Source organism: Leptodactylus fuscus, chromosome 5 (genome assembly GCF_031893055.1).
Source record: "Leptodactylus fuscus isolate aLepFus1 chromosome 5, aLepFus1.hap2, whole genome shotgun sequence".
NCBI lineage: Eukaryota > Metazoa > Chordata > Amphibia > Anura > Leptodactylidae > Leptodactylus > Leptodactylus fuscus.
Window position 1 is genome coordinate 7836359 of NC_134269.1, and position 24549 is coordinate 7860907.

Below are 24549 nucleotides of genomic sequence, written 5' to 3' on the forward strand. Positions count from 1 at the left end.
ATACAAGTATTGCTTTCTCATTTACGTGCAGGGCTCAGAAGCCTCCAGAGAACACGCTGAAGCTCTTCATTCCGTAAACTGTATATTAAGGGATTTAAAAATGGAGTAAACACAGTGTACAGTATCGATAAGAACTTGTTCACATTGATGGATTCCTTTCTATATGGTACCATGTAGATCACAATGAGAGGACCATAACACGAGCACACCAAAGCCAAATGAGAGCTGCAGGTGGAGAAGACTTTCTGTCTTCTCTTGGTGGATCGAATCTTGAGGATGGTGATGGAGATACAAATATATGACCAGAGAATAAAAGAAAATGTAAAAACAACTGAAGGAACTGAGTAAATAACAACCTCCACCTTGATAATAGAAGTGTCAGAGCAAGAGAACTCCAGAAGAGGGGCGAAGTCACAGAAGTAATGGTCAATGATGTTTGAGCCACAGAACCTCAACTGACATAGAAGAGTAACAGTTATTACAACGAAAGTGAAGCTCAGGAACCAGGAGGCTAAAACAAGTCTCTGGCAAAACTGGAAGTTCATGATATCAGCGTAGCGTAAGGGGTTACAGATGGCCAAGTATCGATCGTATGACATTATAGTAAGGAGTAGAGATTCTAAGCTGCCCGAAGCCACGTAAAAATAGAATTGAATGACACAACCAACGAATGACATGGAGCCGCCACGTTTCAGTAGTACATACAACATGTTGGGAATGATATTAGAGGTAAACAAGATTTCCGAAATGGAGAGGTGCTTGAGAAAGTAGAACATTGGATTCTGGGTGACTTTTTGTTACCAGAACAACTATAAGGAAGTTACCGGTTAGAGTTATCACATATGTCAACAGGAATAAAAGGAAGAGTAATATCTTAAAGGGTTCACAGATTTGGAAACCAAGTAGAAAAAAATCTGTCACCCTTGTCTGATTTCCATCCATCGTTTTAACCAAGAAAAGAAAAAAAGGAGGTTGGTGTGAAGGTTTACTTAGTTGTCTTCCGATTTATGCAGGCATGGCTGGAAAAGAATATCAAAATAGGACTTTATAGTAATACAGTAAGCATTCATGTCTTACTCTTATCCCAAAATGTGGTCAACTCTGCTTGATGGTCCCTGTTGAGTATCGTTCATGTGATGTTCCATCAATGAGCTATAATACCATACCTAACCATGGACAGGAGTGGCACTGGTCTGGAACAAGACCGACATGTTTTTCCCCCACTCTAAAATTGCTTGATCTCATACATTTCCTAATGGAAACATTGTATCCAGTAAGCCAATGTAATGTGGTAGGACAATGTCTGGCCAAAAACATTCAACATTTCAAGGTTTTACGTTTACTTGGGTATTTTAATAGTCCAAAAACTGAGAACCAAGTTGCCATGATTTAGTTTACACTCTTTAAGGCTCCTCAGCATAGCTGGAAGGCCACGGATAATGTACCAAGTGGTGATCTATACATGTGATATCACAAAGACAACATCACTTAAGGCCATATGATTTACATATAGGACAGAAACAGATTTTGCAGTATGGACTGGGGTTGAATTATTGTTTTTCATAGGATAGTGGATGACTTGCAGATTGGTGGGGGTCTCACCACTCAGAACCTCACCAACCTGAGAACAATAACCAAAAGTCCATAGTAGGGAGGAGACTCAAGCTCGCAGGTCATATCTGGCCCGATGGGTTTCCTCCCTACTACAGACTTTTGGTTCTTGTTCTCTACGCATTCTTCTTCCGGTTACCATCAGATCCGCTGCCACTCTCACCTTGACTCTACACAAAGCCATCATGGGGGTTGTGACTACTCCAGCCCTATCAGGTGAGAGGCCAACTGGTTATTTCATTGTTCTTTAGGTGTTATCCCAATACTGCACTCAGAGCACTCAGTGTCTCGTTTTGTTTTTAGCTCCTGAGTAGAGTGGTGATCTGGCATAGCACCTATTGCTCCATTCATTTCAATGGGAGCACTGGAGTTAGCCGAGCTCTGTATTCAAACTTTTTGGACCCTCTGATCTGAATTATTTTGTGATAACTTATCACAAAACCAAGTGCTTAAAAAAAGCTGCTTATCATACACATATCTGGACATATGAGGTGGGGCACCTATACATCTTCCCCATTATCAGGCTTAGACATGGTTTTGTTGAATTGCTTCATGTTAGATATATGGTTCGATATTATTTGATGCTGATCCTGAATGCAGCCACAGATGTACCCATCCAAATTTGGCGAAGGAGTGAAAATTTAGAACAATACTTAAATAAAACCCTTGACAGCCTTCTATTCACATTGGTCACAGAGAAACACATATAACATATACATATTATGAGCATTGAAAAATGATGTTGCTTTGAAAAGCTGCTCATCTCACACATCTTGTCACATGTTCAGCCAAGAGACAAGGTAAGTAATGATAAGGGGAATACCCAAACTCTCCTACTTCTTCTTTCCTATAAGGGGCCCCGAATCCACCACCAGAATTACCAACAATGGAAGATCAGAATGAATAATGACATTAAAGCACCATGGAATTAATGGTGCTATATAAATGAATAAATAATAATAATAATAATAATAATAATAATAATAATAATAATAATAATAATAATAATAATAATAATAATAATAATAATAATAATCTTATAACCAATAGTAATGGAATATGGAAACAAGTTCCAGTCTGTCCTCTCCTGGAAGCCATAGGATGAGATTCACTAGACCAACAGTGGGGAACATTTCTATTTGGTTTTATAAAATGTCCTACCTGTCCTATGACGCTTACCTTATGTGTTACAATGAGGTAGATGTTACAGTAAAGCAGGTGCTCCATCCCCCCTATTTATAGGCCTGTTGTTTGTATCCAAGTGTCTTGGTAATTGTAATTAGAGGCCAAAGGAGAACAACAATGTATTCAGGAGAGAAAAACAATTAGAGATATGAGTATGATGTATAGAGCTGAAATGAAAAATAAGATTTGTTGAAATTATTGACTAATATTTCTTTCTAACCATTTTTATCAGAATGAAGAAAGTGACACGACCTGAAGACTTGTATAAAAATTGTGTTTTTCTGGTGGGGTTTGCTTGGGGTTTGGATCCAGTGGTCTGGGATCTTCTGGTGGTTTTCTTGCCATTAGGCCATCTGTTTGGGCAATGAGTATTGGACTTCTGAATTTACTTGAGGTTCTTTGGATGGAACCTCAGGTGTTGGTCGTTGTCATTATCCTATGGGACGATTCTGGGGCCTGTATACGGCGGAGGGCTGGCTTCACTAGTTGCCAGTTTTCGTTGTTACCAACTGGAATTCGTGGCTCAGGGAGGAGGAGTGTTTTTGGAACTATAGCTGACTTGGAAGTGGTGTGAGTGTTGCCTTGTGTGTGAGTCTGGTTTGTCCCTCCACACTTCCACTCTACCCTGTCCTTCAGTTCTGGTTGCCTGGCACTATCTGGTTATTTGTGAGGTTTGGGTTCCAGTTTGTTTTGCTCCAGTCCTCTGTAACCCTTTCCTCACCTCTCCACTATTCCTCTCCTCATTCTCTTGTTGCGTATTGTGTTGTGCTGCGTGTCTGTTGTCCAGCACATCCCATCCTGTTTGTTTTGTCTGCAGCTGCACCTTGGTATCTGCAGGGGTGACCACCTTAGTATCCCCAGTCCCTAACTCTCTTGTAGCTCTCGCCTATCTGTCAGCTAGGTCTTCGTGTTAGAGAGCCAGGAGTTGTGGGGCCAAGGCTAGCTTGGGAACATCTGACCACCACCCGCAGGCAGGGCCTAGCTAGCCAGCATAGCGTCAGGGAAAGTCTCCTTCCCCTGTTCCCTTAGCGGTGCAGTCTGCAGTCTGGATTCTGGGTCTGGACATAGACATGAATGCAACAAAAAGTTGACCAAAAAAGTCAAGACAGGGGCAGAATATGTGGTGCAAACAGGTTTATTTAGAAAAAAAATACAGCCTTAACTTCAGGCAAAAAGGAAAACAAAACTCCTGCTCGTCCAAGCTCTAACTAATAGAGAAAAAGGCTAACTGTACAAGTGGCTTACTTCTGGACACACGATCAAACAAAGCACAACAAGTCCTAGTTTGATCTCACCAAAACTCAGCTTCTTCAGGCTAGACCCAGGCGCCTCCTCTCACTCCCAGGATCTACGCTGAAGTGCAGACTCTGCAGCATTTTATGGCCAAGCAGCGGAGTCTAAGATCAGTCTCCATTGTCGTCCAATCTCAGATGTAGCAGAGTTCAGCGCACAGTGTAGAATACTCTTAGGGCTCCTAGGAACCTATCTATAATACATAGTGTAGAATACTCTTAGAGCTCCTAGGAACCTATCTATAAAACATAGTGTAGAACACTCTTAGGGCTCCTAGGAACCTATCTATAATGCATAGTGTAGAACACTCTTAGGGCTCCTAGGAACCAATCTATAAAACATAGTGTAGAATACTCTTAGGACTCCTAGGAACCTATCTATAAAACATAGTGTAGAATACTCTTAGAAAGCCTAGGGACCTATCTATAAAACATAGTGTAGAATACTCTTAGGCCTCCAAGGAACCTATCTATAATACATAGTGTAGAATACTCTTAGAAAGCCTAGGGACCTATCTATAAAACATAGTGTAGAATACTCTTAGGGCTCCTAGGAACCTATCTATAAAACATAGTGTGGAATACTCTTAGGGCTCCTAGGAACCTATCTATAAAACATAGTGTAGAATACTCTTAGGGCTCTTAGGAACCTATCTATAAAACATAGTGTGGAATACTCTTAGGGCTCCTAGGAACCTATCTATAAAACATAGTGTAGAATACTCTTAGGGCTCCTAGGAACCTATCTATAAAACATAGTGTGGAATACTCTTAGGGCTCCTAGGATCCTATCTATAACACATAGTGTAGAATACTCTTAGGCCTCCTAGGAACCTATCTATAATACATAGTGTAGAATACTCTTAGAAAGCCTAGGGACCTATCTATAAAACATAGTGTAGAATACTCTTAGGGCTCCTAGGATCCTATCTATAACACATAGTGTAGAATACTCTTAGGCCTCCTAGGAACCTATCTATAATACATAGTGTAGAATACTCTTAGAAAGCCTAGGGACCTATCTATAAAACATAGTGTAGAATACTCTTAGGGCTCCTAGGAACCTATCTATAAAACATAGTGTAGAATACTCTTAGAAAGCCTAGGGACCTATCTATAAAACATAGTGTAGAATACTCTTAGGGCTCCTAGGAACCTATCTATAAAACATAGTGTAGAATACTCTTAGGGCTCCTAGGAACCTATCTATAAAACATAGTGTAGAATACTCTTAGGGCTCCTAGGAACCTATCTATAAAACATAGTTTAGAATACTCTTAGGGCTCCTAGGAACCTATCTATAAAACATAGTGTAGAATACTCTTAGGACTCCTAGGAACCTATCTATAAAACATAGTGTAGAATACTCTTAGAAAGCCTAGGGACCTATCTATAAAACATAGTGTAGAATACTCTTAGGGCTCCTAGGAACCTATCTATAAAACATAGTGTAGAATACTCTTAGGGCTCCTAGGATCCTATCTATAACACATAGTGTAGAATACTCTTAGGCCTCCAAGGAACCTATCTATAATACATAGTGTAGAATACTCTTAGAAAGCCTAGGGACCTATCTATAAAACATAGTGTAGAATACTCTTAGGGCTCCTAGGAACCTATCTATAAAACATAGTGTGGAATACTCTTAGGGCTCCTAGGAACCTATCTATAAAACATAGTGTAGAATACTCTTAGGGCTCTTAGGAACCTATCTATAAAACATAGTGTGGAATACTCTTAGGGCTCCTAGGAACCTATCTATAAAACATAGTGTAGAATACTCTTAGGGCTCCTAGGAACCTATCTATAAAACATAGTGTGGAATACTCTTAGGACTCCTAGGAGCCTATCTATAAAACATAGTGTAGAATACTCTTAGGGCTCTTAGGAACCTATCTATAAAACATAGTGTGGAATACTCTTAGGGCTCCTAGGAACCTATCTATAAAAAGTCCATAAACAGAAGTAGCTGCAATGGTAATCACTTAAGCAGCAACTGGAATATAGTGCTTATCCCCTTCCTGAGATCCACCGTGCTATTACGTTGGATGTCGGGTATTTAAATAAGGTGACCACCACAGCCTTGAGCTCTTTGCTGTATTATTCATAATGCTAATACATGTGATCAGTGCCTACACTGATTTGGGGCATTAGGGCCCCCAGTGTCTTGGTCAAAGTTGACCATTTTGGGGTGGATCTTTGGTGCCTAAAATGAGATCTGGGGCTGGCAACCCATAGCCATGACAGCTGGGAGATTATTGAAGGCTCCCAGGCTTGTCTGACATTAACTTCTATTACACACACTGTAATGAATTACCTTAGTGATCAGACACCCAAGGGTTAAAAAAAGAAAAAAAAGGGTTCTAAGGGGTATAATAATTAAAGTATAATAGAGAAATGATCAATAAGAATCATCCCCTTTCTTTGGAAAACATCTAAAAGTACAAAATGACAGTGAAACACATTAGGTATTCCCGTGTCTTAAAACGCCCGTTTTTGCAGCATGGGGCCTTAGCTTGACCGGTTATTGAGATTTTGTGCCCAACTTAGGACAGTGTTGGTGCTATATAAATAAAATAAGGAGGATGATGCTAACTAATGATAGTCCTTTGATGGTGGTATACTGCACATCATGGCATTGCAAATGGGGGACAAAAAGGAACATATTATAGTCGGCCTTTCACCTCCTGGGGCACATGTGATGTAATACACCATTAGAAAGCTACCCATGTGCTGAATTCAGCGCACTGTCGGCTTCCTAGCGGTATATAAAACCACATGTGCCCCAGGAGGTGAAAGGTCCTCTTTAATAGGAAATTCTACACACCAGCAAGACAGGAATTGATAGCGTATTTATTGGATAAAAAATAACGTTCCAAAATTAAAAACTATTAGAAATGAACTTAGACGAAGGTCCACTGCAACTAATAGTAGTGATAAATAGCACTGTACATATACAAGAGACAGAAAGAGATTGACCAACTATACAGAATCTGAAAATACATCTGATGTCATGAAAAACTTTATTAGCACAGGTAAAACAATGACATGAGTAAAGTTATCTAGTATTAGTGATCTGTGAGGTCTCGCCATCAGAAAGACAAAATGGGGCGTACGTGACTAAAAAGTATGAAGAACATAATGGTGCATGTACACTTTATATTATGAACGAATCCCATCTACACATAGCAGGAAAAATATCTGCAACGGACACGCTGTGATTTCCAGAACCGTTGCAGTGGTTTCTTTACTAGAGATGAGCGATTAGTATTCGATTGAGTAGGTATTCGAAATACTCGTACTCGATCGAGTACCACTCGCTATTTGAATGGAAAAGTTTGATGCAGAACCAACATTGATTGGCCGAATGCTATACAGTCGGCCAATCAACGCTGGTTCTTCTCCTACCTTTAGAAGTCTTCTCCGTGCAGCGTCCCCGCGGCATCTTCCGGCTCTTCATTCACTCTGCTAGGCATCGTGCCTGGGCAGAGCCGACTGCGCATGCCCGCACTACATTTTCTTGTAGTGCGGGCATGCGCAGTCGGCTCTGCCCAGGCCCAATGCCTGGCAGAGTGAATTCAGAGCCGGAAGACGCCGCCGGGACGCTGCATGGAGAAGACTTCTCGGAGGATCCAGCCCGACCCTCACTCGTGGACTTGGTAAGTATAATTTGATCCAATGTTGCCTACCCCTGAAACGAGCATTTTCCCCCCATAGACTATAATAGGGTTCGATATTTGATTTGAGTAGTCAAATATTGAGGGGCTACTCGAAACGAATATCGAATATTTCACTGTTTGCTCATCTCTATTCTTTACGCTTTCAGAGCTGTTGGAAAAACACAATGCACTTGTTTTTGCTGCGTTCCATTATGTGAGGCTTTAGCCTGACCCCTCGTTCACATCTGCATTGGTACTCCATCTGGGGGAGTCCGCATAGGTACCCCCAAATGGAATACCAATCGCAATTGCAAGCGGTGTGTAATAAAAGCACACGGACCCCATAGACTATAATGGGGTCCGTGAGCTGGCTGCGCTGCCCGCATGAATCATGTGGACAGGAAAGTGGATTGTGAAGTACTTTCCTGTCCGCATGATTCCTGCAGAGATCTGTCGGCAAGCACATGGACCCCATTATAGTCTATGGGGTCCATGTGCTTTCACTGGCACACCGCTTGCATTGCGTTCAGGGGGGTCCTCATGCGGACTCTCTCGGACAGAATACCAATGCAGATGTGAACGAGGCCTTACACATTTATTCAGTGTGCTTGTAAAACCTGATTCCCTCAAAAATAGAGAATGAATTATTTTAGGGAAATTTATCAGAGTGAAATTTTTAATGTTGGTTTTATTGGACTTTTCATTAATTAAATACCTATCAGAATAGAAGCGAGGTAAGATTAATGAAGCAGTCTTGTTCTTCTCCTTGGCCTTAGCGTATCACTGTAACCTTATTTCTTTGAATAGCGAACACAGGACGAGGATAAGAGTGATGATGTTTTTGAAAAAGAAAAAAAAAAAAACGACCATAGAGAAACAATTTTTTTTTTTACCCAAATAGTTGACATGGAAGGAGAGTCCAAACAATAAGAAATGATACAACAAGCGTTTGCTCATGTACGTGGAAGGTTCAGGAGCCTCCAGAGAACACGCTGAAGCTCTTCATTCCGTAAACTGTATATTAAGGGGTTAAAGAATGGAGTAAACACAGTGTACAGTATCGATAAGAACTTGTTCACATTAAGGGAATCCCTTCTATATGGTACCATGTAGATCACAATGAGAGGACCATAATACGAGCACACCGAAGCCAAATGAGAGCTGCAGGTGGAGAAGACCTTCCGTCTTCCTGTGGTGGATCGAATCTTGAGGATGGTGATGGAAATACAAATATATGACCAGAGAATAAAAGAAAATGTGGAGGCAACTACAGGGACGGAGAGGATGACAACTTCTATCCTGATAACAGAAGTGTCGGAACAGGAGAGGTCCACAAGAGGGGCAAAGTCACAGAAGAAATGGTCAATGATGTTTGGGCCACAGAAGTTGAGCTGACATAGAAGAGTAACAGTTATGACCACGAGTGAGAAGCTCAGGAACCAGGAGACTAAGACGAGCGTCCGACACAACTGGAGGTTCATCATATCAGCATAGCGTAAGGGGTTACAGATGGCCAGATACCGGTCATATGACATTATAGTAAGAAGAAAGGACTCCAAACTGCCCGAAGCTATGTAAAGGTAGAACTGAAGCATACAACCCACGAAGGACATAGAGCCGCCACGTCTCAATATCACATGCAACATGTTTGGAGTAATATTAGAAGTAAACAATAGTTCCGAAATGGAGAGGTGTTTGAGAAAGTAGAACATTGGATTCTGGAGCTGGTGACTTTTTGTCACTAGAATCACTATGAGGAAATCACCGGTTAGAGTTATCGCGTATGTCAGCAGGAATAAGAGGAAGAGTAAGAGCTGAAAGGGTTCACGAATCTGGAAACCAAGTAGAAAGAATTCTGTGACCCTTGTCTGATTTACAGCCATTGTTCAAACAGAAGGTTGAGGTGAAGGTTCACTTAGATGTCCACCGGTTTGTGAAGCTATAGCTGGAAAACCAAAATATGATTTTTTTTTTTAGGAAAAGCGCAGTTATTTTGTTTTTGTGTCTTAGGCCTCGTTCACATCTGGGTCGGTAATCTGTTCATGGCGTCCACATGGGGATCATCCCGAACGGACTACAGAAAGCATTGGCAAGCGGTGTGCAGTGAAAGCACACAGACCCCATAGACTATAATGGGGTCCATGTGTTTTCCGCACGGTCTCCATGTAAGTCATGCAGACAGGGAAGTAGATCGTGAATTACTTTCCTGTCCGCATGTTCCGTGCGGAGCTCTTGCAGAAAGAACATGGACCCATCATAGTCTATGGGGTCGGTGTGCTTTCACTGCACACCATTTGCCAATGCATTCCATAGTCCGTTCGGGGGAATCCCCATGCGGACTCCCCCGAATGGATTACCAATGCAGATGTGACCAAGGCCTTACATGTTTTCCAAAATATGGTCAACCCTACTTATGGTCCCTGCTGAAAATTACACCAGTTTAGTGTGATGTTACATCAGTGGAGCTAAACAATAACAGGTGTGGGCAGGTGTAGCCCTGGATCTGGAACAAAGCCGACATGTTTTCCTACTGACTGTACAATAATTTAATCTTGCCAATAATTTGATACATTCCCCATCTAATAAAAACATTATATCCATTAAATCGATACGTTATAATTATAGCTGAATCGAGTCCAAGCAAAAATATTCAGAGCATGGAAGTTTGTAAGTGGATTTCTGGATTCGACTTCCCAAGGAAAACCAGTCGTATAATTTGCAGATGTTACCAAAACAGATATTGTTTCAGAATCTACTGGGGCTGAATTATTGCAAATATTAAGATGATCAAGGTCATTCATGTTCAACAACATCCTAACTTTTCTTGGTTGCTGCATTAGAATCATAATATTATACAAAACCTATTGTAATCAATGAGTTACAATACAATACGTGGATTATGAGAGTAGGGGTTGTTCGGTGTGGCAGCTCAGTGCTCTATCTGTGAGGATTGTATTTTGCAACTAAAAATTAGCAAAGTGCAAAAAATTTCATGATTTGACAATTGTTGAATTTACCAATCGCACGGATGTGTCCACACTTACCAGACCTCTACTTTGGTTATGGATTCTATTTTCGGATGAAACCAATTCAACACAATATCATGACATGCTAACTAGGTTGAAATCCCGCTCCCCCACTGGATGATATTGTTGATACTGGTCCCGGAAACGCCTACAATTGTGTCGATCTAAAAACTTCAAGGACTCCAAGTTCTCATGCAAGAAATGAAAAACAATACTGCAACATGTTAGCAAAACCCTGGACAGCCTGCAATTTACATGGGTCACATGATACACATAGAAATAAGACATATTGTGTGTATTGCAAAATCATGTTGTTTCCAAAGCCTGCTCATCTCACACCACATTTCGTAATATGTTGACGAAGTAAATAAGGAGAAATGTGTATGTTTTTATTGTATAAGAGAAGGGGGATAACCCAAACTGTGCCATTTATTCTTTCTTATGCGTTTTACCCACAATTTCTGTATCTGCAATCAGCAATGTTAACACCGATGGAAGATGCTATGTATAATGACACTATGACTGGGTTGAGTGACCGGGATCAGGTAAGATCGGATGCAAATTTCACGATTGGGATCGGCTGGAAAATGATCGAAATCGGATTTTGAAATCTCAAGATCGGATCAACCCTACTGTGTATATAATATACAATTAGGATTGAGAAATCGGGATTAGGAAAGATCGGATCCCGATCGGTGATTGAGCAAATTTCACGATTGGGATCGGCTGGAAAATGGTCGGAAATTGGATTTTAAAATCGATCCTGAAATCCCAAGATCAGCTCAACCCTAGCTATGACACAATGTATAATGACACTAAACTAATAAACTACAGTAAGGGAATAGGGGCAGAGGGGCCTAAGGGCTAGTCTGTAGTCTCATGGACTAGTGGGATATGAGGACACCAGCAGTGCGGCACCTTTCCTTTTTTAGGACATTTCCTACTTTATGAACATCCCTGGCTATTGATATGAAATTCCTGTAATATAAAGTTTACCTTTTGTTGCGGAGACGGCAGCAGCGGCAGATACAATGAGGTAGATTTCCCGGCAGGTGCTCATTATCCCCCCTATTTATGTTGTATGTATCTAAATGTATCGCTAATTGCTCAGGGAATTAGAGGTTAATTAGAGGCCAAGTGAGAACAAGAGATTATTCACAGGAGAAAAAATATAATATGTGCACAAATTATAGGAATGAAATTTCAAGCTAGAAATTCTAGAAATTATTGAATTTTGTGAGCATTTTTTTTAACCAAAAAAAAAAAAAAGTTGCCAAATGTTGAATATGTGATCATTACACAAAGAACAAAAATGGTCTCAAGTAATCTAGACCCACTTCTTTGCATTACAAAATGTAAGACAAACCCATTTAGGCTATCGTTTACTTAACCCTTTAAGTCCTTATTCACATTGTCTGGTTCTGTCTATGACACAAAGCCTGTCGATCGAATATCAGGCTGTTCGAGATATTCTATTCCAATCGAATACCAAGCGGCAAACGCACTAAAAAGTTGTATCCCCTCCCACCTTCCCTGGCGCTTTTTTTTCCCCACCAATAACTGTGCAGGGGAGGTGGGACAGGAACTACGACAACGGAGGCATCGAAAAAAAAAAGTAGCACAGCTCTGCTATACCTGAGATCGGACCACAATGGAGACTGCTGTGGACCGATCTTAGACTCCAGCTCCTCACAGAAGAGTCTCCCGCAGAACTAGCGTTGATTGGCCGAATGCTGTACACTGTATGGCATTCGGCCAATCAACGCTGGTCAATGCATTCCTATGGGAAAAAGTCAGCTCCCACATTATTAGTGGCGTAATATAGGGACTTGGGCTTGTTAGATGCCCCCAGACATGCTTCCCCTGCTGTCCCAGTTGCATTCCAGAGGTGTTGTCCTCATTTGCTGAGGTGTGATAGTGGACTTGGTGACTCTCCTGAGTCGAATGGTGGGATCTCCTGAAACAAAACATTTTTCCCCATAGACTATAATGGGATTCGATATTCGTTTGAATAGACGAATATTGAGGGGCTATTCAAAACGAATATCGAATATTGAATATTTTACTGTTCGCTCATCTCTATTCACTATATTTCCCAGAATGTCCATCACCTTTCAATGCATTTTCATTGAGCTCCTGCACAGCCAGTGTACTATTGTACTGATCTGAGTTAAGTCGATGGAAAATTTGTGGCCTAACAAATACATATGTGGGCCTTTCTAGACACTCCCTTGAAGCCCTGGCCTATTCATTTCCTATTATCCATCAGTACAGTGTCTGAGCAATATAGAATTTGGGCTCTCTGGTTCCTGCAAGGATATCTTAGTTTTATAGATTCTGATGGATTCTCAGGTATTAACTTTGACTTGTTTCTGTTCTACTGTCCTCCTCTACATGACATCTCCTTGTCTTCAACCATTGAACCTGAGCTATCCTGATGTTGCTGTTCTGCTGCTTGGCATAGACTTTCAGACCATAGCTGACTACTCTACCTGACTACTTGTGCCTGACCCTCTGGTGTATGACACTAACTTATTTATCTGCAGGGCTGGGGTGATACATAAAATGTTGGGTCTGGTGATAGTAGCCTATCTATCTGCAGGGCTGGGGTGATATGCTGGGACTGGTGATAGTAGCCTATCTATCTGCAGGGCTAGGGTGATATGCTGGGACTGGTGATAGTAACTAGAGATGAGCGAACAGTGTTCTATCGAACTCATGTTCGATCGGATATTAGGCTGTTCGGCATGTTCGAATCGAATCGAACACCGCGTGGTAAAGTGCGCCATTACTCGATTCCCCTCCCACCTTCCCTGGCGCCTTTTTTGCTCCAATAACAGCGCAGGGTAGGTGGGACAGGAACTACGACACCGGTGACGTTGAAAAAAGTAGGCAAAACCCATTGGCTGCCGAAAACATGTGACCTCTAATTTAAAAGAACAGCGCCGCCCAGCTTCGCGTCATTCTGAGCTTGCAATTCACCGAGGACGGAGGTTTCCGTCCAGCTAGCTAGGGCTTAGATTCTGGGTAGGCAGGGACAGGCTAGGATAGGAAGGAGAAGACAACCAACAGCTCTTATAAGAGCTAAATTCCAGGGAGAAGCTTGTCAGTGTAACGTGGCACTGACGGGCTCAATCGCCGCAACCCAGCTTTCCCAGGATCCTGAATGGAATACACTGTCAGTGTATTCCCGTATACCCGATATATACCCCGATACCCGTTCCAACGGTGTGCCCCCCCACCTTCACCCCAGAAATACCCTGCAAGTCCCCTAGCAATAGAATTGGGGCTATATACACCCACAATTTTTACTACTGGTATACAGTGCCATTGTCTGACTGGGAATTCAAAGAATATATTGGGAATACAAATACCCTCATTTCTTGCTACTGCCATATAGTGCCAGTGTCTGACTGGGAATTCAAAGAATATATTGGGGTTACGTGCACCCACAATTTTTACTACTGGTATACAGTGCCATTGTCTGACTGGGAATTCAAAGAATATATTGGGAATACAAATACCCTCATTTCTTGCTACTGCCATATAGTGCCAGTTTCTGACTGGTAATTCAAAGAATATATTGGGGTTACGTGCACCCACAATTTTTACTACTGGTATACAGTGCCATTGTCTGACTGGGAATTCAAAGAATATATTGGGAATACAAATACCCTCATTTCTTGCTACTGCCATATAGTGCCAGTGTCTGACTGGGAATTCAAAGAATATATTGGGGTTACGTGCACCCACAATTTTTACTACTGGTATACAGTGCCATTGTCTGACTGGGAATTCAAAGAATATATTGGGAATACAAATACCCTCATTTCTTGCTACTGCCATATAGTGCCAGTGTCTGACTGGGAATTCAAAGAATATATTGGGGTTACGTGCACCCACAATTTTTACTACTGGTATACAGTGCCATTGTCTGACTGGGAATTCAAAGAATATATTGGGGTTATAAATACCCTCATTTCTTGCTACTGCCATATAGTGCCAGTTTCTGACTGGTAATTCAAAGAATATATTGGGGTTACGTGCACCCACAATTTTTACTACTGGTATACAGTGCCATTGTCTGACTGGGAATTCAAAGAGTATATTGGGAATACAAATACCCTCATTTCTTGCTACTGCCATATAGTGCCAGTTTCTGACTGGTAATTCAAAGAATATATTGGGGTTACGTGCACCCACAATTTTTACTACTGGTATACAGTGCCATTGTCTGACTGGGAATTCAAAGAATATATTGGGGTTATAAATACCCTCATTTCTTGCTACTGCCATATAGTGCCAGTTTCTGACTGGTAATTCAAAGAATATATTGGGGTTACGTGCACCCACAATTTTTACTACTGGTATACAGTGCCATTGTCTGACTGGGAATTCAAAGAGTATATTGGGAATACAAATACCCTCATTTCTTGCTACTGCCATATAGTGCCAGTTTCTGACTGGTAATTCAAAGAATATATTGGGGTTACGTGCACCCACAATTTTTACTACTGGTATACAGTGCCATTGTCTGACTGGGAATTCAAAGAGTATATTGGGAATACAAATACCCTCATTTCTTGCTACTGCCATATAGTGCCAGTGTCTGACTCGGAATTCAAAGAATATATTGGGGTTACGTGCACCCACAATTTTTACTACTGGTATACAGTGCCAATTTCTAACTAGGAATTCAAAATGCGCAAGGCTCCCGGAAAGGGACGTGGACGAGGCCGTGGGCGAGGTCGGGGGAATGGTTCTGGGGAGCAAGGTAGCAGTGAAGCCACAGGGCGTCCCGTGCCTACTCCTGTGGGGCAGCAAGCATTGCGCCACTCCACACTGCCAGGGTTGCTTGCCACATTAACTAAACTGCAGGGTACAAACCTTAGTAGGCCCGAGAACCAGGAACAGGTCTTGCAATGGCTGTCAGAGAACGCTTACAGCACATTGTCCAGCAGCCAGTCAGACTCTGCCTCCTCTCCTCCTATTACCCAACAGTCTTGTCTTCCTTCCTCCCAAAATTCCGAAGCTTTACAGAACAATAACCCAAACTGTCCCTGCTCCCCAGAGCTGTTCTCCGCTCCTTTCATTGTCCCTCAACCTGCCTCTCCACGTCACGATTCCACGAACCTAGCAGAGGAGCATCTGTGTCCAGATGCTCAAACACTAGAGTCTCCTCCATCTCCGTTCGATTTGGTGGTGGATGACCAGCAACCCACCCTCATCGACGATGATGTGACGCAGTTGCCGTCAGGGCATCCAGTTGACCGGCGCATTGTGCGGGAGGAGGAGATGAGACAGGAGTTGGAAGAGGAAGTGGTGGATGATGAGGACACTGACCCGACCTGGACAGGGGGGATGTCAAGCGGGGAAAGTAGTGTGGATGTTGAGGCAGGTGCAGCACCAAAAAGGGTAGCTAGAGGCAGAGGCAGAGGTCAGCAGCTTAGGCGAAGCCAGGCCACACCCGGAATCTCCCAAGATGTTCCAGTTCGTACCCAGCCCCGAAAAACTCCCACCTCGAGGGCACGTTTCTCGAAGGTGTGGAGTTTTTTCAAGGAATGCGCCGAGGACAGATATAGTGTTGTCTGCACAATTTGCCTCTCGAAATTGATTAGGGGCTCTGAGAAGAGCAACCTGTCCACCACTTCAATGCGCCGTCATTTGGAATCCAAGCACTGGAATCAGTGGCAGGCAGCAACGGCAGGACAAAGGCCGCCTGCCGTTCACGCCACTGCCACTGCCTCTGCCACTGCCTCTGCCTCTGCCACTGCCACTGCTGACTGTGCTGGCGATGCACTCCAGAGGACGAGCCAGGACACCACTTCATCTGCCTCCGCCACTTTGTTGACTTCTACCTCATCCTCCCCTGGTCCTGTCTTATCTCCTTCTCCTGCACCATCAAAGGCACCATCAGGCGTTTCTTTACAACAACCCACCATCTCTCAGACATTGGAGCGGCGGCAGAAATACACTGCTAACCACCCACACGCGCAAGCCTTGAACGCCAACATCGCTAAACTGCTGGCCCAGGAGATGTTGGCGTTCCGGCTTGTTGAAACTCCCGCCTTCCTGGACCTGATGGCAACTGCGGCACCTCGCTATGCCGTCCCTAGCCGTCACTACTTCTCCCGGTGTGCCGTCCCCGCCTTGCACCAGCACGTGTCACTCAACATCAGGCGGGCCCTTAGTTCCGCGCTTTGCACAAAGGTCCACTTGACCACCGACGCGTGGACAAGTGCATGCGGACAGGGACGCTACATTTCACTGACGGCACACTGGGTGAATGTAGTTGAGGCTGGGACTGCTTCCCAAACTGGCCCGGTGTACCTCGTCTCCCCGCCTAACATTCCTGGCAGGGACACAAGAAGAACACCCCCCTCCTCCTCCTCCTCTACCGCCTCCTCCTCCGCCACCGCCTCCTCCTCCGCCACCGCCTCCTCCTCCGCTGTTAGATTGACCCCAGCTACGAGTTGGAAACGTTGCAGCACTGGCGTTGGTAGACGTCAGCAGGCTGTGCTGAAGCTGATCAGCTTGGGGGACAGACAGCACACTGCCTCCGAGGTGAGGGATGCCCTCCTCGATGAGACGGCAATATGGTTTGAGCCGCTGCACCTGGGCCCAGGCATGGTCGTTTGTGATAACGGCCGGAACCTGGTAGCAGCTCTGGAGCTTGCCGGACTCCAACATGTTCCATGCCTGGCCCACGTCTTCAACCTAGTGGTGCAACGTTTCCTAAAGAGCTACCCCAATGTTCCAGAGCTACTGGTGAAAGTGCGGCGCATGTGCGCCCACTTTCGCAAGTCGACAGTAGCCGCTGCTAGCTTAAAATCTCTCCAGCAACGACTGCATGTGCCACAACACCGGCTTTTGTGCGACGTCCCCACACGCTGGAACTCAACGTTTCAGATGTTGAATAGAGTGGTTGAGCAGCAGAAACCTTTGATGGAATACCAGCTACAAAACCCTAGGGTGCCACAAAGTCAGCTGCCTCAGTTTCACATCCATGAGTGGCCATGGATGAGAGACCTTTGTGACATCCTACGGGTCTTTGAGGAGTCCACAAGGAGGGTGAGCTCTGAGGATGCGATGGTGAGCCTTACAATCCCGCTCTTGTGTGTTCTGAGAGAATCCCTGATTGACATCAGGGATAACTCAGATCACACAGAGGAGTTAGGGATAGCATCCGATCCGTCACAGCTGGAGAGTAGGTCCACACATCTGTCCGCTTCACTGCATTTAATGGAGGAGGAGGAGGAGGAGGAGGAGGAAGAAGAGTTGTCCGATGATGTGATGGTGATACAGGAGGCTTCCGGGCAACTTCGAATCGTCCCATTGTTGCAGCGCGGATGGGTAGACATGGAGGATGAGGAGGAAATGGAGATTGAACTTTCCGGTGGGGCCAGAGGAGTCATGCCAACTAACACTGTGGCAGACATGGCTGAGTTCATGTTGGGGTGCTTTACAACCGACAAGCGTATTGTCAAAATCATGGAGGACAACCAGTACTGGATCTTTGCTATCCTTGACCCCCGGTATAAAAACAACATCTCGTCTTTTATTCCGGTAGAGGGGAGGGCCAATCGCATCAATGCTTGCCACAGGCAATTGGTGCAGAATATGATGGAGATGTTTCCAGCATGTGACGTTGGCGGCAGGGAGGGCAGTTCCTCCAGTAGGCAACCAAGTTCTCACCGGTCCACACAAACGAGGGGCACACTGTCTAAGGTCTGGGACACCTTGATGGCACCCCCTCGCCAAAGTGCCGCCACGGAGGGTCCTAGTGTCACCAGGCGTGAGAAGTATAGGCGCATGTTGCGGGAATACCTTTCCGACCACAGCCCTGTCCTCTCCGACCCCTCTGCGCCCTACACGTATTGGGTGTTGAAGTTGGACCTGTGGCTTGAACTTGCCCTATATGCCTTGGAGGTGCTGTCCTGTCCTGCCGCCAGCGTCCTATCTGAGAGGGTGTTCAGTGCAGCCGGTGGCATCATCACTGACAAGCGCACCCGTCTGTCAGCTGAGAGTGCCGACCGGCTCACTTTGATAAAAATGAACCACCACTGGATAGAGCCTTCATTTTTGTGCCCACCTGTGTAAAGCACCCCAACATGAAACTCCATGTCTGTACTCAACCTCTCCAATTCCTCCGCATCCTCATACTCATCCACCATAAGCGTTGCACAATTCTGCTAATACTAGGCTCCCTCCAACATGATTTCCCCCAACTCTGCTGGTTAGAGGCTCCCTCCACCCTGATTTCCACCAACTCTGCTGGTTAGAGGCTCCCTCCACCCTGCTTTCCCACAACTCTGCTGGTTAGAGGCTCCTTCCACCATGAATTTGCCCAAACTGGGCTGTTTAGAGGCTCCCTCCACCATGAATTGGTCCAAACTGGGCTGGTTAGAGGCTCCCTCCACCATTAATTGGTCCAAACTGGGCTGGTTAGAGGCTCCCTCCACCATGAATTTGCCCAAACTGGGCTGTTTAGAGGCTCCCTCCACCATGAATTTGCCCAAACTGGGCTGTTTAGAGGCTCCCTCCACCATGAATTGGTCCAAACTGGGTTTTTTAGAGGCTCCCTCCACCATGAATTGGTCCAAACTGGGCTGGTTAGAGGCTCCCTCCACCATGAATTGGTCCAAACTGGGCTGGTTAGAGGCTCCCTCCACCATGAATTGGTCCAAACTGGGGTTTTTAGAGGCTCCCTCCACCATGAATTGGTCCAAACTTGGCTGTTTAGAGGCTCCCTCCACCATGAATTGGTCCAAACTGGGGTGGTTAGAGGCTCCCTCCACCATTAATTGGTCCAAACTGGGCTGGTTAGAGGCTCCCTCCACCATTAATTGGTCCAAACTGGGCTGGTTAGAGGCTCCCTCCACCATGAATTGGTCCAAACTGGGTTTTTTAGAGGCTCCCTCCACCATGAATTTGCCCAAACTGGGCTGTTTAGAGGCTCCCTCCACCATGAATTGGTCCAAACTGGGCTGGTTAGAGGCTCCCTCCACCATGAATTTCCCAAAACTTGGCTGTTTAGAGGCTCCCTCCACCATTAATTGGTCCAAACTGGGCTGGTTAGAGGCTCCCTCCACCATGAATTGGTCTAAACTTGGCTGTTTAGAGGCTCCCTCCACCATGAATTGGTCCAAACTGGGGTGGTTAGAGGCTCCCTCCACCATTAATTGGTCCAAACTGGGCTGGTTAGAGGCTCCCTCCACCATTAATTGGTCCAAACTGGGCTGGTTAGAGGCTCCCTCCACCATGAATTTGCCCAAACTGGGCTGTTTAGAGGCTCCCTCCACCATGAATTTGCCCAAACTGGGCTGGTTAGAGGCTCCCTCCACCATGAATTGGTCCAAACGGGTTTTTAGAGGCTCCCTTCACCATGAATTGGTCCAAACTTGGCTGTTTAGAGGCTCCCTCCACCATGAATTGGTCCAAACTGGGGTGGTTAGAGGCTCCCTCCACCATTAATTGGTCCAAACTGGGCTGGTTAGAGGCTCCCTCCACCATTAATTGGTCCAAACTGGGCTGGTTAGAGGCTCCCTCCACCATGAATTGGTCCAAACTGGGGTTTTTAGAGGCTCCCTCCACCATGAATTGGTCCAAACTTGGCTGTTTAGAGGCTCCCTCCACCATTAATTGGTCCAAACTGGGCTGGTTAGAGGCTCCCTCCACCATGAATTGGTCCAAACTGGGTTTTTTAGAGGCTCCCTCCACCATGAATTGGTCCAAACTGGGCTGGTTAGAGGCTCCCTCCACCATGAATTGGTCCAAACTGGGGTGGTTAGAGGCTCCCTCCACCATTAATTGGTCCAAACTGGGCTAATTAGAGGCTCCCTCCACCATTAATTGGTCCAAACTGGGCTGGTTAGAGGCTCCCTCCACCATTAATTGGTCCAAACTGGGCTGGTTAGAGGCTCCCTCCACCATTAATTGGTCCAAACTGGGCTGGTTAGAGGCTCCCTCCACCATGAATTTGCCCAAACTGGGCTGTTTAGAGGCTCCCTCCACCATGAATTTGCCCAAACTGGGCTGTTTAGAGGCTCCCTCCACCATGAATTGGTCCAAACTGGGTTTTTTAGAGGCTCCCTCCACCATGAATTGGTCCAAACTTGGCTGTTTAGAGGCTCCCTCCACCATGAATTGGTCCAAACTGGGGTGGTTAGAGGCTCCCTCCACCATTAATTGGTCCAAACTGGGCTGGTTAGAGGCTCCCTCCACCATTAATTGGTCCAAACTGGGCTGGTTAGAGGCTCCCTCCACCATGAATTGGTCCAAACTGGGTTTTTTAGAGGCTCCCTCCACCATGAATTTGCCCAAACTGGGCTGTTTAGAGGCTCCCTCCACCATGAATTGGTCCAAACTGGGCTGGTTAGAGGCTCCCTCCACCATGAATTTCCCAAAACTTGGCTGTTTAGAGGCTCCCTCCACCATTAATTGGTCCAAACTGGGCTGGTTAGAAGCTCCCTCCACCATGAATTGGTCCAAACTGGGGTTTTTAGAGGCTCCCTCCACCATGAATTGGTCTAAACTTGGCTGTTTAGAGGCTCCCTCCACCATGAATTGGTCCAAACTGGGCTGGTTAGAGGCTCCCTCCACCATTAATTGGTCCAAACTGGGCTGGTTAGAGGCTCCCTCCACCATGAATTTGCCCAAACTGGGCTGTTTAGAGGCTCCCTCCACCATGAATTTGCCCAAACTGGGCTGGTTAGAGGCTCCCTCCACCATGAATTGGTCCAAACGGGTTTTTAGAGGCTCCCTTCACCATGAATTGGTCCAAACTTGGCTGTTTAGAGGCTCCCTCCACCATGAATTGGTCCAAACTGGGGTGGTTAGAGGCTCCCTCCACCATTAATTGGTCCAAACTGGGCTGGTTAGAGGCTCCCTCCACCATTAATTGGTCCAAACTGGGCTGGTTAGAGGCTCCCTCCACCATGAATTGGTCCAAACTGGGGTTTTTAGAGGCTCCCTCCACCATGAATTGGTCCAAACTTGGCTGTTTAGAGGCTCCCTCCACCATTAATTGGTCCAAACTGGGCTGGTTAGAGGCTCCCTCCACCATGAATTGGTCCAAACTGGGTTTTTTAGAGGCTCCCTCCACCATGAATTGGTCCAAACTGGGCTGGTTAGAGGCTCCCTCCACCATGAATTGGTCCAAACTGGGGTGGTTAGAGGCTCCCTCCACCATTAATTGGTCCAAACTGGGCTGGTTAGAGGCTCCCTCCACCATTAATTGGTCCAAACTGGGCTGGTTAGAGGCTCCCTCCACCATTAATTGGTCCAAACTGGGCTGGTTAGAGGCTCCCTCCACCATTAATTGGTCCAAACTGGGCTGGTTAGAGGCTCCCTCCACCATTAATTGGTCCAAACTGGGCTGGTTAGAGGCTCCCTCCACCATGAATTTGCCCAAACTGGGCTGTTTAGAGGCTCCCTCCACCATGAATTGGTCCAAACTGGGGTTTTTAGAGGCTCCCTCCACCATGAATTGGTCCAAACTTGGCTGTTTAGAGGCTCCCTCCACCATGAATTGGTCCAAACTGGGGTGGTTAGAGGCTCCCTCCACCATTAATTGGTCCAAACTGGGCTGGTTAGAGGCTCCCTCCACCATTAATTGGTCCAAACTGGGCTGGTTAGAGGCTCCCTCCACCATGAATTGGTCCAAACTGGGTTTTTTAGAGGCTCCCTCCACCATGAATTTGCCCAAACTGGGCTGTTTAGAGGCTCCCTCCACCATGAATTGGTCCAAACTGGGCTGGTTAGAGGCTCCCTCCACCATGAATTTCCCAAAACTTGGCTGTTTAGAGGCTCCCTCCACCATTAATTGGTCCAAACTGGGCTGGTTAGAGGCTCCCTCCACCATGAATTGGTCCAAACTGGGGTTTTTAGAGGCTCCCTCCACCATGAATTGGTCTAAACTTGGCTGTTTAGAGGCTCCCTCCACCATGAATTGGTCCAAACTGGGCTGGTTAGAGGCTCCCTCCACCATTAATTGGTCCAAACTGGGCTGGTTAGAGGCTCCCTCCACCATGAATTTGCCCAAACTGGGCTGTTTAGAGGCTCCCTCCACCATGAATTTGCCCAAACTGGGCTGGTTAGAGGCTCCCTCCACCATGAATTGGTCCAAACGGGTTTTTAGAGGCTCCCTTCACCATGAATTGGTCCAAACTTGGCTGTTTAGAGGCTCCCTCCACCATGAATTGGTCCAAACTGGGGTGGTTAGAGGCTCCCTCCACCATTAATTGGTCCAAACTGGGCTGGTTAGAGGCTCCCTCCACCATTAATTGGTCCAAACTGGGCTGGTTAGAGGCTCCCTCCACCATGAATTGGTCCAAACTGGGGTTTTTAGAGGCTCCCTCCACCATGAATTGGTCCAAACTTGGCTGTTTAGAGGCTCCCTCCACCATTAATTGGTCCAAACTGGGCTGGTTAGAGGCTCCCTCCACCATGAATTGGTCCAAACTGGGTTTTTTAGAGGCTCCCTCCACCATGAATTGGTCCAAACTGGGCTGGTTAGAGGCTCCCTCCACCATGAATTGGTCCAAACTGGGGTGGTTAGAGGCTCCCTCCACCATTAATTGGTCCAAACTGGGCTGGTTAGAGGATCCCTCCACCATTAATTGGTCCAAACTGGGCTGGTTAGAGGCTCCCTCCACCATTAATTGGTCCAAACTGGGCTGGTTAGAGGCTCCCTCCACCATTAATTGGTCCAAACTGGGCTGGTTAGAGGCTCCCTCCACCATTAATTGGTCCAAACTGGGCTGGTTAGAGGCTCCCTCCACCATGAATTTGCCCAAACTGGGCTGTTTAGAGGCTCCCTCCACCATGAATTTGCCCAAACTGGGCTGGTTAGAGGCTCCCTCCACCATGAATTGGTCCAAACTGGGGTTTTTAGAGGCTCCCTCCACCATGAATTGGTCCAAACTGGGCTGGTTAGAGGCTCCCTCCACCATGAATTGGTCCAAACTGGGTTTTTTAGAGGCTCCCTCCACCATGAATTTGCCCAAACTGGGCTGTTTAGAGGCTCCCTCCACCATGAATTGGTCCAAACTGGGGTGGTTAGAGGCTCCCTCCACCATTAATTGGTCCAAACTGGGCTGGTTAGAGGCTCCCTCCACCATTAATTGGTCCAAACTGGGCTGGTTAGAGGCTCCCTCCACCATGAATTTGCCCAAACTGGGCTGGTTAGAGGCTCCCTCCACCATGAATTGGTCCAAACTGGGTTTTTTAGAGGCTCCCTCCACCATGAATTTGCCCAAACTGGGCTGGTTAGAGGCTCCCTCCACCATGAATTGGTCCAAACTGGGGTTTTTAGAGGCTCCCTCCACCATGAATTTGCCCAAACTCTGCTGGTTAGAGGCTCAATCCACCCTGATTTTCAAAACAAATGTTGGTGCCAACCTCAACTTACTACAAGGGCCAAATTCACTGCTGGTGACAAGCTCTCCTCACTGCAAGTGCCAAATACACATGTTTCAAGGTGTTTTCCTACTGTCAGAGAGGTGGTATTGAGTGTGTAAAGTGTGTAGTTGTTAGGCTGTGATGTTGGGGTAATAGAGGGTCTTTGGTGTGTTAGATGCCCCCAGACATGCTTCCCCTGCTGTCCCAGTGTCATTCCAGAGGTGTTGGCATCATTTCCTGGGGTGTCATAGTGGACTTGGTGACCCTCCAGACACGGATTTGGGTTTCCCCCTTAACGAGTATCTGTTCCCCATAGACTATAATGGGGTTCGAAACCCGTTCGAACACACGAACATTGAGCGGCTGTTCGAATCG

At 45.7% G+C, this 24549-nt stretch overlaps 2 protein-coding genes across 2 annotated transcripts; both read right to left on the reverse strand.

Moving 5' to 3' along the window:
- Positions 1-17: 17 nt before the first annotated feature.
- LOC142204376 (olfactory receptor 6J1-like) lies at positions 18-1795 on the reverse strand. Its single transcript, XM_075275688.1, has 3 exons — positions 1775-1795; positions 1603-1621; positions 18-790 (listed from the first exon to the last, which is right to left on the reverse strand). The coding sequence occupies exons 1-3, from the start codon at positions 1793-1795 to the stop codon at positions 18-20; spliced, it is 813 nt and encodes a 270-aa protein (XP_075131789.1).
- A 6905-nt stretch (positions 1796-8700) lies between these two features.
- LOC142204377 (olfactory receptor 11L1-like) lies at positions 8701-9630 on the reverse strand. Its single transcript, XM_075275689.1, has one exon. It carries the CDS (start codon positions 9628-9630, stop codon positions 8701-8703), a length of 930 nt encoding a protein of 309 aa, XP_075131790.1.
- Between the last annotated feature and the right edge of the window lie 14919 nt (positions 9631-24549).